Source organism: Pongo abelii, chromosome 10 (genome assembly GCF_028885655.2).
Source record: "Pongo abelii isolate AG06213 chromosome 10, NHGRI_mPonAbe1-v2.0_pri, whole genome shotgun sequence".
Classification (NCBI taxonomy): Eukaryota; Metazoa; Chordata; class Mammalia; order Primates; family Hominidae; genus Pongo; species Pongo abelii.
In genome coordinates this window covers 105,373,389-105,387,650 of record NC_071995.2, presented here as the reverse complement: position 1 = coordinate 105,387,650, position 14,262 = coordinate 105,373,389, and the positions used below count along the sequence as shown (strand labels likewise).

The window sequence follows — 14,262 nt, the reverse complement described above, 5'->3', positions numbered from 1 at the left end:
AAGCCAAAAACAATGGAGTGAAATGTTTAAAATGCCAAAAGTGAAAAACTTGTTAATTCAGAATACCATACCCAATGAAAGTATTTTTCAAAATGAAAGAGAAATAAAGACCTCTTCAGACAAAGAAAAACAAATAATTTGTTACCACTAGACCTGCAATATGAGAAACATTAAAGAAAATTTTGCAGGCAGAGGACTATGATTACATATCCAACTCATATATTACACAGATGAGTTGGATATACACAAAGAAATGAAGATTAGGAATCATGCGAATGAAAGCAGATATAAAATATTTTTTCATATCTTTAATCATTCTCAAAGATAGTTATCTAAAGCAAAAATAGTTATAATGTTTTAGGAGTGTATAGCATATACAAAAACAAAATGTATGACAATAATAGCATAAAAAATGGGAGGACAAATTGGGAGTATACTGTTGTTAAGATTCTTACACTACATGTGAAGCAATATAATATTATTTGAAGGTATATTATAATTAAAGATGTAAAAACTTAAAACAACTGGTAATTTTTTTTAAGAGGTATTTTTAAAAAGACAATCATGGCCAGGCATGGTGGCTCACACCTATAATCCCAACACTTTGGGAGACTGAGGCAGGAGGATTCCTTGAGCCCAGGAGTTCAAGCCAGCCTAGGAAACATGGCAAGACCCCATCTCTACATAAAAGTAAAAAAATTAGCCAGGCTTAGTGGCACATGCCTGTAATTTCAGCTACTCAGGAGACCGAGGTGGGAGGATTGCTTGAGCCCAGGATGTTGAGTCTGCAGTGAGCTGTGTTTGTGCCACTGTACTCCAGCTGGAGCCTGGGTGACAGAGTGAGACCCTGTCTCAGAGGGGAAAAAAAAAAGGCCAACCATGGAGATAAATGGGATGATAAAAATAATTAACACAAAATTAGGCACAAAAAGAGGAATAAAGGAGCAAAAACTGATGAAACTAATAGAAAACAACTAGGAAGAGGGAAGATCTTAATTGAACCATATATTTAATTACACGAAATATAAAGATCTACACATACCATACCAACTAAAAAGGAAAATTGCCAGACAATAAAAAAGAAAGACCTCCCTCTATGTTTCTATGTTGGTTACAAGAAATCTGCTTCAAATATAAAGACAAATCAACAGGGTGGAAAAAAATGTCATGCAAACACTAATTAAAAAAAAAACCTGGAGTAGCTATATTACAAACAGACAAAGTAAACTTCTGAACAAGAAATATTATGAAAGATAAAAAAAGACATTATGAAAAGAAGTCAATTCACCAATAAGACATAACAGTTCTAATTTGTATGCATTTAACATCAGAGCTTCAAAATACATGAAGCAAAAATGTATAGAAATAGACAAATTCACAATTAGAGCTGGAGGTGTCTATACTTCTCTATTGCTAATCAGTAGAACAAATGGACAGAAAATCAGTAAAGACAAAGAAAATTTAAACAATACTATCAATTAACTTGACCTAGTTGACATTTATAGAATAATTAACCTAATGATACCAGAATATATAGCTTTTTCAGGTACACATAGAACATTCACCAATAGGCCACATTCTGGAGCATGAAACATGTTATCAACTTAAAAGAATTGATATAATACTGTGTATATAATATGACCAGAAGGGAATTAAACTAGAAATTATTAATAGAAAGATATCTTGAAAATCCCCAAATATTTAGAAATTAAACAGTTTACTTCTAAATACCCCATAGATCAAAGAGGAATTCACAAGAGAAAGTAGAAAATATTTTGAACTGAATTAAAATGAAAACCCAATGTATCAAAATCTGTGGGTGCAGCTAAGTAGAGATTAGAATAAAATTTATAGCATTAAATGCTTTTATTAGGAAAGTAGAAAGATTTATAATCAATGACCTAAGTTTTCACTTAAAGAAACTGAAAAAAGAAGAGCAAAATAAATCCAAAGCAAGCACAAAAAGGGAGGAATAAAGATAAAAAGCAAAAGTCAATAAAATTGAAAACAGAAAACAAGAAACCAGAGAAACCAAAAGCTATTTTTTGAGATCAATAACATGGAAAAATTTCTAGTCACACTGACCAAGAAAAAGGAAAGAAAACACAAATTACCTATATCAGGAATGAGAAAGGACACATCACTACAGAGCCTACAGATATTAAAAGGATAATAAGAAAATATTATGAATTTTTTTGAAAAAAAGAAGAGAGGGAACACTTTTCAATGCATTTATGAGGCCAGGGTTCCTCTGATGTCTAAATAAGAGAAAGACATTATGAGACAAGAAAACTAAAGATGAATAACTTTCATTATTGATCGAATAACTTTGATGAACTATAAAACCCTCTGAACAAAATATTAACAATTCAGATCTAGCAATATATTTTTTAAAAATTTATGACCACCAGCCTAGGCTGTATAGTGAGACCCTATCTCTACAATTTTTTTTTTTTAATTAGCCAGGTCCTGTGGGGCATGCCTATAGTTCTAGCTACTCTGCAGGCTGGGGGCAGGAGGCTCACTCGAACCCAGGAGTTTGAGGCTGCAGTGAGCAGTCATCAATGATTGCACCACTGCACTCCAGCCCAGGCAACAGAACAAGAGCTCATCTTAAAAAAAAAATAATTGGCCAGGTGTGAGAGGCTCCTGCCTGTAATCCCAGCACAAAGGGAGGCTGAGGCAATTGGATCACCTGAGGTCAGGAGTTCAAGACCAGCCTGGCCAACATGGTGAAACCCCGTCTCTACTAAAAATACAAAAAATTAGCCAGGCATGGTGGTACACACCTGTAATCTCAGCTACTTGGGAGGCTGAGGCAGGAGAATCACTTGAACCCGGGAAGCAGAGGTTGTAGTGAGCCAAGACTGTGCCATTGCACTCCAGCCTGGGCAACAAGAGCGAAACTCTGTCTCAAAAAATAATAATCATTATTATTATTATACACACACACGAACACACACACATTCAACCAGATATTAAAAACCTATAGCTAACATTATATTTTATAGTAAATACTGAATGCTTTCCCCTTAAGGTCAGGGTAAATGCAAAGATGTCCACCCTTGCCTAGGGCTAGGACATCATCCTAAAGATTTTAGCCAGTGCAATAAGATGGGGGTGGGGAAAAGGTATACAGATTGAAAATCACACACACACAGAGCAGGAAGCACTGTGAAGGTGGAGGCAGAGATTAGAGTGATGCGTCTGCAAGCCAAGAAACACCAAGGATTGCTGGCAACACCGGGAGCCAGAAGACAGGCATGGCACATACTCTCCCTTAGAGCCTCAGTAAGGAACCAACCCTGCCAATGCTTGATTTGGGACTTCTGGCCTCCAGAAGTGTGGGAGAATAACTTTTCTGTTGTTTTAAGTCACCCCGCCAGTTTGTGGTAATTTGTTACAGTAGTCACAGGAAACTAATACACTTCACCATGTTAAAAAAAAAAAAAAAAAAAAAGGTAAATGAAATGTCATTCATCACAGTGTTGTTTGGAGTAGGACAAAACTGGACGTATCAAGAGAATTGACTAAATGCAAGATGGTGGAACCCTATACAGTTGTAAAAAAGAAAAAAGCTCCTTACACCTTATACATGGATGTGGAATGTGCTTTGTAACAGTCCCAACAGGAAGGAGTGCCACTCTAAATGGGTGGGTTTATTTACAAGGGACATGTCACAAAGGTGTGGACGGGGTAGAGGAACTATAAGGGAGACTGCTGCAACCTAAGGCTCGGAGCACAGGCTCTCGCCCACCCTGTGCCCAAGGAAAGCCTGGAAAGTTGCTTGGAAGGGAACACAGCCCAGTGAAGGAACCCAGCCAGCTCAACACAATCTCACAGGAGGGGGGCCAGATAATCCATCTCCTGACTTCACTCTCCTCCCTCTATCCCTCCCTGAGAAGTGCCCTGTGTGGTGGCCCATGCTATCAGCATATGCCCCACCTCTGGCCCCAGCAGAAGGCAGCATGAAGTGTGGTGGAGACTGCATCTTGAGGGGCATGGAAGCTGTCCAGCATAAACTTCAAGGTTAAGTTGTTTTGTTTTACAGCAAGGCACAGAACAGGATATAGTGTATGTCACCATTTCAGTAAGAAAAACAGTATATAATATGCATTGATTACATGTGCATATCAGATCTGGACAGACTCCAAGAAAATGATTCTATTTGATGTTCTGGGAAGGGACTGGGTTGTCTGGGGGACAGGAGTCTGGTCGGGAGATTGTTTACTGTACACCATCTTATACCTTTGAATTTTAAGCCACACAAATGGTTCAAAATATTAAGTTTATTTATATTCCAAAATATAAATAAACTTTAATATTTAAAAGTTCAATATTAATGGTCTTTACAAGGGAGGCCTCTGGACAGGGCATGATTATAATCAGTACAAGAGAAGCAGAACAATCCCTTCTGTGGACCAGCCGTGAAGGAAGACAAGAATAAGCATGCCCACCTGTCAGGTAATGCCTGCAGCACGGTGGGCATCAGCACCCCGGAGATAGCTTTGTAGAGGATGGAGTCACACACGCCGACAATGTTCACCACTGTGGAGGAGCCCAGCACAGGCAGCATGTGGGGCGGCATTCCTTGCCAAAAGTGCAGAAGGAAACTTTGAACCTGTATTGACCCACAGAGAGAAGAACCATGAGGTTACCCAGGGCCCTCCCAACAGAAGCTTGGGACTCCACCAAGGCCAACCAAGTCTACAACGCTGTCATCTACTTCCCCTGCAGCAGCAGAAGTCACCCCCAGCCTGCCATGTTGTAGGAGGCCCTGGGAGTTTCTCCTGCTTCAAGTCTTCCCTCTGCCTAGGCATGCAACATGCTCACTGCTGGGGAACTGCCTAGCCTGGCAGGCTGGGGTCTCCTCTGCCCCAAAAGATGAAGCACTTTCACCCCTCAGCCCCTTCAGTGCTTACTGGGGTCTGGGAAGAGTTTAAGGAAAGGAAGGTGGGGCATTGTTTTTAAAAAGGTCGGAGCACTAGTACTCACTATTCTTTGAGCCCACCGAACCTCAGGGGCCCCTTGGGTATTCTGGGAAGGAAGGGAAAGGTATGCAAGTCACGGGTAAAAGGAGTGTGGCTGAAGGGAGGAGAATAGGTGCCACACAAACAAAATTCTCCTGATTCAAATTTGTGCGTCAAAGATTGGGTCAAGTGCAAGAGGCTTTTCATCTCGGAATTCTTCCATTTCCCAAAGCTCCCTGGCCAGTGGGTGCTATATGGGATGCTAGATGGTGATTCCTGAGCGGTAAGCTATGTGAGCACATGAAGTGTGTGTGATTGACTTTTTAAAACTCCCCAAACCAGCAGCAAAGAACCAGATTATAGCAGCCACCCAGAAATGCAATTATTACTATTAATATGACAATAGCAGGAACTTGAGCCACATTGTTACTGAATGAAAGGCAGAGTGAATGTCCAAAGCAGAGAACCCCTTGCCGCCTCCCCTACACCTCTGCCTTTTAGCTGTGGGTTAGAAGTTGAGTAGAATAGGGGGTAAAGTGGTGGGAAAGGTAAGGGAAGTGAAGAGAAATAGTAGAAGATAGTAACTGATGTATATAATAACATTTGAGAAAATCTAGACTTCAGCTATCAGCTAACATCTGCAGCACATCTTCACTTGGGGAGCAGCCCATCTCGAAGCTGGGGAACACATAACTCTGAATTTTTATACATTCCAATGGGTTTGACTTGGTTTCTGGATCATGTTTCCTTCTCTCCCCAACAGATGGGCACTCTTGAGTTCCACATGTAGCATTATCCACATCCCTGTTTCCCCAAATCAATCCTGATTTGGCGTGGGAGATAATTGAGTCCCGCTAGTCTTAACACTTTGGGGCAAGTATTATTGCCATTAGCTTTCTTTTCTGGGAGGCTGGAGTCTTGCTCTGTCACCCAGGCTGGAGTGCAGTGGTGTGGTCTCGGCTCACTGCAACCTCCGCCTCCTGGGTTCAAGCGATTCTCCTGTCTCAGCTTCCTGAGTAGCTGGGATTCTAGGTGTGTGCCACTACACCTGGCTAATATTTGTATTTTTTAAGTAGAGACAGGGTTTCACCATGTTGACCAGGCTGGTCTGGAATACCTGACCTCAGGTGATCTGCACGCCTCGGCCTCCCAAAGTTCTGGGATTACAGTGAGCCACCGCCTGGCCGCCATTAGCTTTCTTTATCGAGTACCTACTATATGCCTTGTACTTTGCTTAGGTTCTTTCATGTAATACTCGTAATACTATAGCTGAGAATCATTACTCTTATTTGCAGAGATATTAGTTGTCCAAAGCCAGACAGCCAGTCAGGGAATGGATGAGATAGAGCCTATGTCTGCCTCAGTCCTTCCACAGTCTCTCTCTTGTGGCTAGTTTGTTCTTCACATGGTAACTGGGTTTCTACCCCATTGCTGAGGCCCATGTCTCTCCCTAGGCTGCTGCCCACTTCCCAGCTTTTTGCCCCTGCCCTGGTAACCTGCAGCATCCTTCAGGCCCCTCCAAGGAGTAGGGCCTAATTTTCCTCTGAAAAGGCTGCCTCTGGCTAGTAGAGCCATGCCCTGACTCTAGCCTGGTGACTCCATCTCAGCCTCCTGTGAATAGGCTTCCCTGATGCCTACAGCCTGCCTGGACTTCCCCGTGGAAGTACAGGATGGAAGGCTTGGAGGATAAGAAGCAGGGAGAAAGGCATGCCTCTCTGACTTCCTAGGAGAGAAGTGGTGATTGCTGAAAACATGATCATAGTGGTGAATGAAGTCAGGTCTGTAAATCGAAAAGACTTCAGTTAGAGTCCTGTTTATTCCATGACAGTGGAAATACTGCAAAGTTTTCATCCAGATTGAAAATTAAAACAAAATCTGGAGGAGTGAAGACTGACTTGCAGGGTTCTAATCCTGGCTCCACTACTGAGGAGTATCATATCTGTAGGCCTCCGTTCCCCTTCTGTGAAATGGGGATAAAAGCAGTATTTACTGCATAGGTTTTAGTAAAGATTTCTAAAAAGTGCTTCTAGTGCTTGGCACATCGTAGATGTTTAATAAAGGTTAGCTGTTATTACTAATATTTTATCATGGAGGCACTACCATTACTGGGCTCAAGAGATCAGTGTCCTGCCCTAGGTGTTTGAGACTTTCTTACCTATGTTTCTGAGTGTCACCCAGCCAGGATCCCTACTGTGGCTCCGCTCACCTATCAAGACTTTTGTTCTGTCACTGAGACATCCGGTGGCTGACTATTAGCGTGGCCTGAGCCTGGAGATGTCCACGGCTTTTGGACAAGGTACTTGCCCTCCAGAGGACCCTCCACTGTCCCCTGATCCCAGCTCATTCTCTGGGTGTCAGGCTCAGGTCAGGTCCTGGGCCTTCTTGTCTGCTCCTCTAACTCTGAGTAAGAAGCTCTGCCCAGCTGATTCTTGAGTTGATAGATTTTGAATTCATTTGCCTTACTTAGCTCTTCTTGCAGGCAGCCGTACCCACTTTTTTATATGAGCAGTCAATTTCTAGCAGAACGTCTAGAAAAGATCAGCTGTTGTGTGGATTCAAACAAATCTGTGCAAAATCAGTGTCCTTAGCAGGCATCTGTCTGTTTGAAGCCTGTTCAAGCCACACGGGGAAGGCTGATCCGTCCTCAGTTTCCTGAGTGGCTTTTGTAGAAGGTATATTCTCCAGTTTTAACCTCCCTTCCTACTCTGCATTTTAGGCCATTTATTGTCCAATGATACTTGTTCCTCCAGGTGAGAAGGAAAAGGAAGGAGGGAGAATGGCCTTAGCTCAAGCGCTAAGGCTTGGAAGTTAGGTGTGAAATGGACAGATGCAGTGTTTCCCTGCAGAAGGTGGAGGTGACAGGATCTCCCAATGGACTGGATCTGAAGGGTGAGGGAAAGGGGAGAATCAAAGTTTGTGGCTTAAGCAATTGGGTGGAGGGGAGTCGCAATCTAAGACCTGGGAAAAACAGATTTGGGGCAGAAAATTAAGAGCTCTGGTTTGGCTGTGTTAAGTTAGATTTTGAGTCAATTGAATCTGGAGCTCAGGACTAAACATATAACTCTGAGAGTTACCAGCATTTGTAAAATGAAGATAATGATGTCTTCCTACTATTAGGGTGAAATAAGATAGCTTATGTAAAATGCTTGGCATCGTGTAGGCATTTAACAAATGGAAACATTATTAGGCAGAAAGGAGAGTTCTGATAAGTTCTTACACCTTACAAGCATAAACAGTGAAAGAATCAGAGGCAAATGATTCCAAATTATTAGTAAAATTAAGTTTCCTGAGGTATCTGTTTCAATCTTCTGAACTCTCGGCCCTTTGTCTCTCAGCTCAGTGAAGTACTAGGAGATGATTTCCTTAGGAATACCAAGCAAATTTTCTATTTCTTTTTCCATGTTCACATTTAGTTCATTCTGAACATTGGCACCTTGTGGAAACACCTGTGATGACTTGCAATTGGGGTCCCTAAGTGTAACAGGGTTGGAAGGCTCTCAATAAAATAATTACAAAAATGCCTAACATTTATCATATTCTAGAACAAAATCAGACACTTTACATACACAATTTCATGTTCACTATGAGGTGTAGATATAATTATTATTTTCATCTTGTAGCAAAAGAAATCCAGGCTCAGAGAGGTTAAGTGCCTTGCTCAAGGTCACAGGTTAGTCAGTGGCAGATTTGGGACTCAATCACAAGACTACTGAACTTTACAGCTTATTGTACAATGTAGTCTGGAGAAGACGTCCCCAAGTCCCCTATATGCAGATTTGCATTTTTTTTTTTTTTTTTTTTTGAGATGGAGTCTCACTCTGTCACCAGGCTGGAGTGCAGTGACACAATCTTGGCTCACTGCAACCTCCACCTCCTGGGTTCAAGCGATTCTCCTGCCTCAGCCTCCTGAGTAGCTGGGACTACAGGCGCATGCCACCACGTCCAGCTAATTTTTGTATTTTTAGTAAAGACGGGGTTTCACCATGTTGACCAGGATGATCTTGATCTCTTGACCTCATGATCTGCCCACCTCGGCTTCCCAAAGTGCTGGGATTACAGGCGTGAGCCACCGCGCCCGGCCTCAGATTTGCATTCTTTAATTGCTTGACAATGTTATAAGTCAATGGCATTTCTACACCTGTTCATCCATTCATCCACTCATTCACCCAACAAATACTAACTGACAGCCTAAAAGTATGGCTAGATAGGATATAGCAGTGAACAAGACAGATGAGGTTCCTGCCCTCAAAGGCTTACATTATAGTGGTAGAGACAAACAATGAACAAGTGAACAAACAAGATAATTTAGGACAGTGATACTAGCATAAGTTGTAACCTCAACCGATATTAAAGACTTGGAAGACTTGAAACCAACTGTAAAGTCAAGGTGTACCAGATACATCCACCATGCATTTACCAATGACTTTTCTCAGCTATAGGAGAAAGCCATCCTCATCAGAGGTAAAATGTCTCCCTTCATTATTCTGTGGCTGAGAAGAATTAGCTATCTTAAAAGCAGCCACCAAATATTCCTGCCAGTGGGGTGGAATTGGCCTAAGGGTGTCAGGTGACGAAGGACCTTGTCACACCTTTGGCCCTAACCAACTGTGTGACCTTGGCCAAGTCTCTCAACACTCTGGTTGACACATCTGAAAAGAACAAGCATTTGTATGACCTTTTACAGTTTACAAAGAGCTTTTACCAGGCATAGTCTTATCTCCTCTTTCTGGTAACACTATGAATTAAATAGATGGGGATGATTTTTTTAAATCTTCATTTCTAGGATGAGGAATTGAGGCTTGAAAGGCAGAGCCAGCTCTTGAATCCAAGCCTGGGACTTGAAGCCTGGCACTCTTCCCATAGCAGCATCTGCCCCTCAATGTTTCTGGACCTCTCACCATATATTCTGCATCCTAGTTGCTGGTTACATGCCTTCCCCCCATCCTATCGGCTGTGTTTTACTTATCTCTCCAATAGTGTATGGGACCCAATAGGTGTTGGAATTAAGCAAATGAAATGAAATGAGAGTGAGTTTTGAGATGAATAAGCTACATATGAACATAAGGGGGGACTGCCACTAGTTTTGTTGTTGGTAACTGTGGCAGAGAGGAACAGCTGTCCATTAGAGATTTGAGTAGTGTAAGCTGCCGCCCAGTGAGGGACCACACCCCCAGCCCCTGCTGCATTAAGGTGGGGCCGTGGGACCAGCTCCCGTCAATGGAATATGGGCAGAAGTGCTATTTTATTTCTGGGCTGACAAGGATAAGTAGAGGGTATGCCTTCCTAGTAGTTCTTTTCCCCACCCATCAGCTGAACAAAGAGGACTCCAAGGCTCTAGGGCAGGGTGGAAGGAGCCTGAGTCCCTGAATCACCCCCAGCAACCAGCCTTCCAACCAAGAACCAACGCACTGGATTGTGACATGAGTGGGAAATAAACCTCCAGTGTGCTAAGATTTGGAGAGTTATTTGTTACAGCAGCTAGTATTGTCTTAGCCAGTCACAAATCATTATTTGTCCTGATCTCAGAGTGATCTTTGAAATGTAAGATAGAGCCAAACCACAGTTCGAAAGAAAGCAGGGAGTTTTCTTTCTTAAAAGAAAAAATTCGCCGAAATTTTTGCTCAAGTAATTTGGGACATTTTAAAGTACATTTTAGAAGTCTAGTGGATAAAAGTCAAGAGAGGGAAGAACAGTACTTCTTTACCAACACACTCCCATCTCGTCTGGAGCTGTGTCTATGAGCAAAGTGATAGTGGAAGTGCTCAACAAACATTTGCTCCTAAAGGACACAGCCGTGGGAAGGCAGAAAAGTACGGGAGAAGAGCGTTTTGTACCTGACATTGTTTTTATACTCCTCCACCTACAACAGCACCCCCTCCCCACAACACACACACCAAAGGAATTTCTGGGATCTCTTCCATCAATAACTACTGGGTTTTTTGTAGTCCTTTTAGAGACCACATTATCTTCCCTCAAAAAATAATAAAGTTATATAACTTTATTATTGGTTATTATTCTTCCATCCTTTCTCATTTCCTCCTCTCCATTCTTTAACTACAATATTTTAAAATAAAATGGACTTCTTACGTTGTTTGTATTTAACGATGGCCTTACTGATGGGATTTGATGGAAATCTATGGATCAGACCTTGGGAATGGAGGGTAACCAGCTCCAAATGTACCAAAGTGGACAAGCCTCAGGAAAAGCCTAAATATACAAAATAGAATAAAGCTTTTCATATATTTTTTCCAAAATGTAAGGAAGCTTTTCTTTAGCTTCTCTGAATCTATAATCCTGGGTGTAATGATATGCTGGCAAAATGGTCTTCCTAGTGTGCTGATAGGGCAGGAGGCAGTTCACCAGTTAGTCAAAGGAGGAGGCCAAGCCCACTGCTATACACACGTACAGTCTATAAAATGGGGATAATAATCATACCTGCCTCATGGGATCTCATGAGGATGAAGTGAGCTAATGGGTATCCAGGAAGGGCTTCCAGATGCCAGGCCTGGCACCTAGCAGGAGCTCATGAAATAGGAGCTAGTGTTACAAGATTTTTAATACCGAGTATTCACAGCTCAACCCTTGTTGACCTACCTCATCAAAGTTGGCTCTTATTACAGTGTCCAGTATTCTCTGACAGTGTGTTCTGTACATCATAATAAAGGTAGAAACCTGTGAGGGTGGGTGGAGGATCAACAACAAAGACACACATTAATACACATTGCTGCTGCCCTTGGACATTCAGTTTTTAAGTCATTTCTTCCCTGTGGGGGGGATGGAATTCACCTAACACTGGCTCAGCCTACTAGACCCAGGTGAGACTGATTTTCATTAGGTGGTACTCTCTGACCCTCGGCTCCCTCCTCTGTGCTCACACAGCACGAGTGTGTTTCTCCCTGAGATACGGAATGTGCTGGTTTCTCCTTCTGCCCCCATTTTCCACCCCCTGAAACTGTGAGCTCTAGGAAAACAAAAATGGTATCTTATTCATGCTCATGTATCCAGCACTTAGCACAGTGCCTGGCACATAGAGCTAAGCAGGGTTACGGAACTAAATTCTCTTCATTGGCTGAGACCACTAAAAAGTTAAAATCCGATGTATAGTTATATGAAGAAGTGATTCTGCCTAAGTCACCATAAGACATTTGGAAATTCTCTGCAACGTGCTTAGCAAAAAAAAAAAAAAAAATTAATCTCCCCCTCCATTTATCCAATAATTTTTTTATTTTTATGTTTTTTTTTAATTACCTGAGAATTTTAAATCCATGGTGCAGGAAGTTCATTTGTGTGTTTATTGACCAAAAAAGCAAATTTAAGAAAAAATATTTATCTATTTCTTAGATTTAATGAATGTATCCTTTACAGATACAAGTTCATTTTCCTCATTTTAGAACATAGACATGCATTTTATATAAACTTAATTTGACTTATGCAAGCATCTGTCTCCCTGGTTGACTCTAAGCTTTCTGAAAGCAGGATTCATCTCATTCTTCACTGCATCCCAGATCCTAGTGTGACATGGAGACTTAGCAGAAGCTCAATACATGTTAGAGCGGCACTGGGTTGCATCAATAGGTGCATTAAAGATGTGATACTCGGCTGGGCCCAGTGGCTCACACCTGTAATCCCAGCACTTTGGGAGGCCGAGGTGGGCAGATCATGAGGTCAGAAGTTCGAGACCAGCCTGGCCAACATGGTGAAACCCCGTCTCTACTAAAAATACAAAAATTAGCTGGATGTGGTGGCGGGCGCCTGTAATCACAGCTACTTGGGAGGCTGAGGCAGGAGAATTGCTTGAACCTGGGAGGCGGAGGTTGCAGTGAGCCGAGATTGCGCCACTGCACTCTAGGCTGGATGACAGAGCAAGACTCCATCTCAAAAAGAAAAAATAGAAAAAAAAAGAAATGTGATACCCCAAGGGAAACTTCCCCAAATTTGTTTTTTCAGTAAGTTGCTCCAAATATTCTATGATCAAAACTATCACATTCACTATACCTATAAAATCTTCTTTGACTGTTAGACTATGATTTCACCAAATCCCCTGCAGCACATGGGAAAATGGACTTTATCCTGTGGAAAAGCAATTCAGAGGGGAGCGGTTCTTTCCTCATGAAATGAGACAGCATAAGATCATAGGACAGGTATGTAGGTAGATAGACAGAAGATAGATGATAGGTAGATAGACAGACATACATGATAGAGATTGATAGAGCAAATTTTATTTTAGAATAGTTTTGGATTTACAGAAAAGTTGTAAAGATAGTACTGGGAATTCCCATATGCCTCATCCCAATTGTTAACAACTTGTATTACTAGGATATATTTGTCACAACTAATAAACTGATAGTGATAAATTGTTATTAACTATAGTCCATGCTTTATTTTGATTTCTTTTCTTTTCTTTTCTTTTTTTTTTTTTGAGATGGAGTTTCGCTCTTGTTGCCCAGGCTGCAGTGCAATGGTGCAATCTTGGTTCACTGCAACCTCTGCCTCCCAGGTTCAAGCAATTCTCCCGCCTCAGCCTCCAGCTGGAATTACAGGTGCCCACCTCCACGCCCGGCTAATTTTTCGTATTTTTAGTAGAGACAGGGTTTCACCATGTTGGTCAGGCTGGTCTCGAACTCCTGACCTCAAGTGATTCACCCACCTTGGCCTCCCAAGTGCTGAGATTACAGGCATGAGCCACCTCTCCCAGCCTGGATTTCTATCTTTATATTTTTAAACTCACTGTTTTGCAATAAATGTGTGTGTGTGAGAGAGAGAGAGAGAGAGAGAGAGAGAGAGAGAGAAAGAGAGAAAGAGAAAGAGAGAGAAACCACCCACCCCAAATAGTCACTTCAGTTGTGGTTACCTTCTCCTCAGGCAGGCTGGCTGGCAGATTTAGATCTTTGACATTGGGAAATTCTGGCAGCAGCGTTCCGAGTTTGGACCGGGGTGAATATGCCACTGTCTGTTTGCTCACTTCTTTCTTGCCCGTCTCACTCACCCAAGCAGCTCCTTTCTTGGAATACATCACATCATAATATTGGGAGCTTTCTTTCACTGCAATGCCATAGTAATGGTACCTGGGCCACAAGGGGAGGGAGACAGAGAGAGAGAGAGAAAAAAAAAGAGAGAGACCCACATGCACTGTTATTAAGTGAGGTTTCCTGAGGTAGGGAGTGTTGCCCAAGGCCAAGGAAAGCTGGGGCCATCCTACCTGGGGATAGAAGAGTTAACTCTCCTGTAAGTCTAATATCACTGAAATATAGAATTAAACCAAAGTGCCAGCCATCAATCAGGCAGGTAAAAA

The 14,262-nt window shown here is 42.0% G+C and overlaps 1 protein-coding gene across 10 annotated transcripts in view; it reads right to left on the bottom strand.

Annotated features, from left to right (window-relative positions):
* The window catches only part of RFX4 (regulatory factor X4), a 178,211-nt gene that overhangs the window by 60,255 nt on the left and 103,694 nt on the right, over positions 1-14,262 (bottom strand). For all 10 annotated transcript variants that reach the window (XM_054527588.2, XM_054527589.2, XM_002823686.5 and 7 more), the window contains 3 exons: positions 13,822-14,035; positions 11,565-11,642; positions 4,458-4,621 (listed from right to left, as the gene is read on the bottom strand). In XM_054527588.2, the coding sequence (XP_054383563.1) occupies positions 4,458-4,621; positions 11,565-11,642; positions 13,822-14,035 (456 nt within the window). The remainder of the gene's footprint in view (positions 1-4,457; positions 4,622-11,564; positions 11,643-13,821; positions 14,036-14,262) is intronic.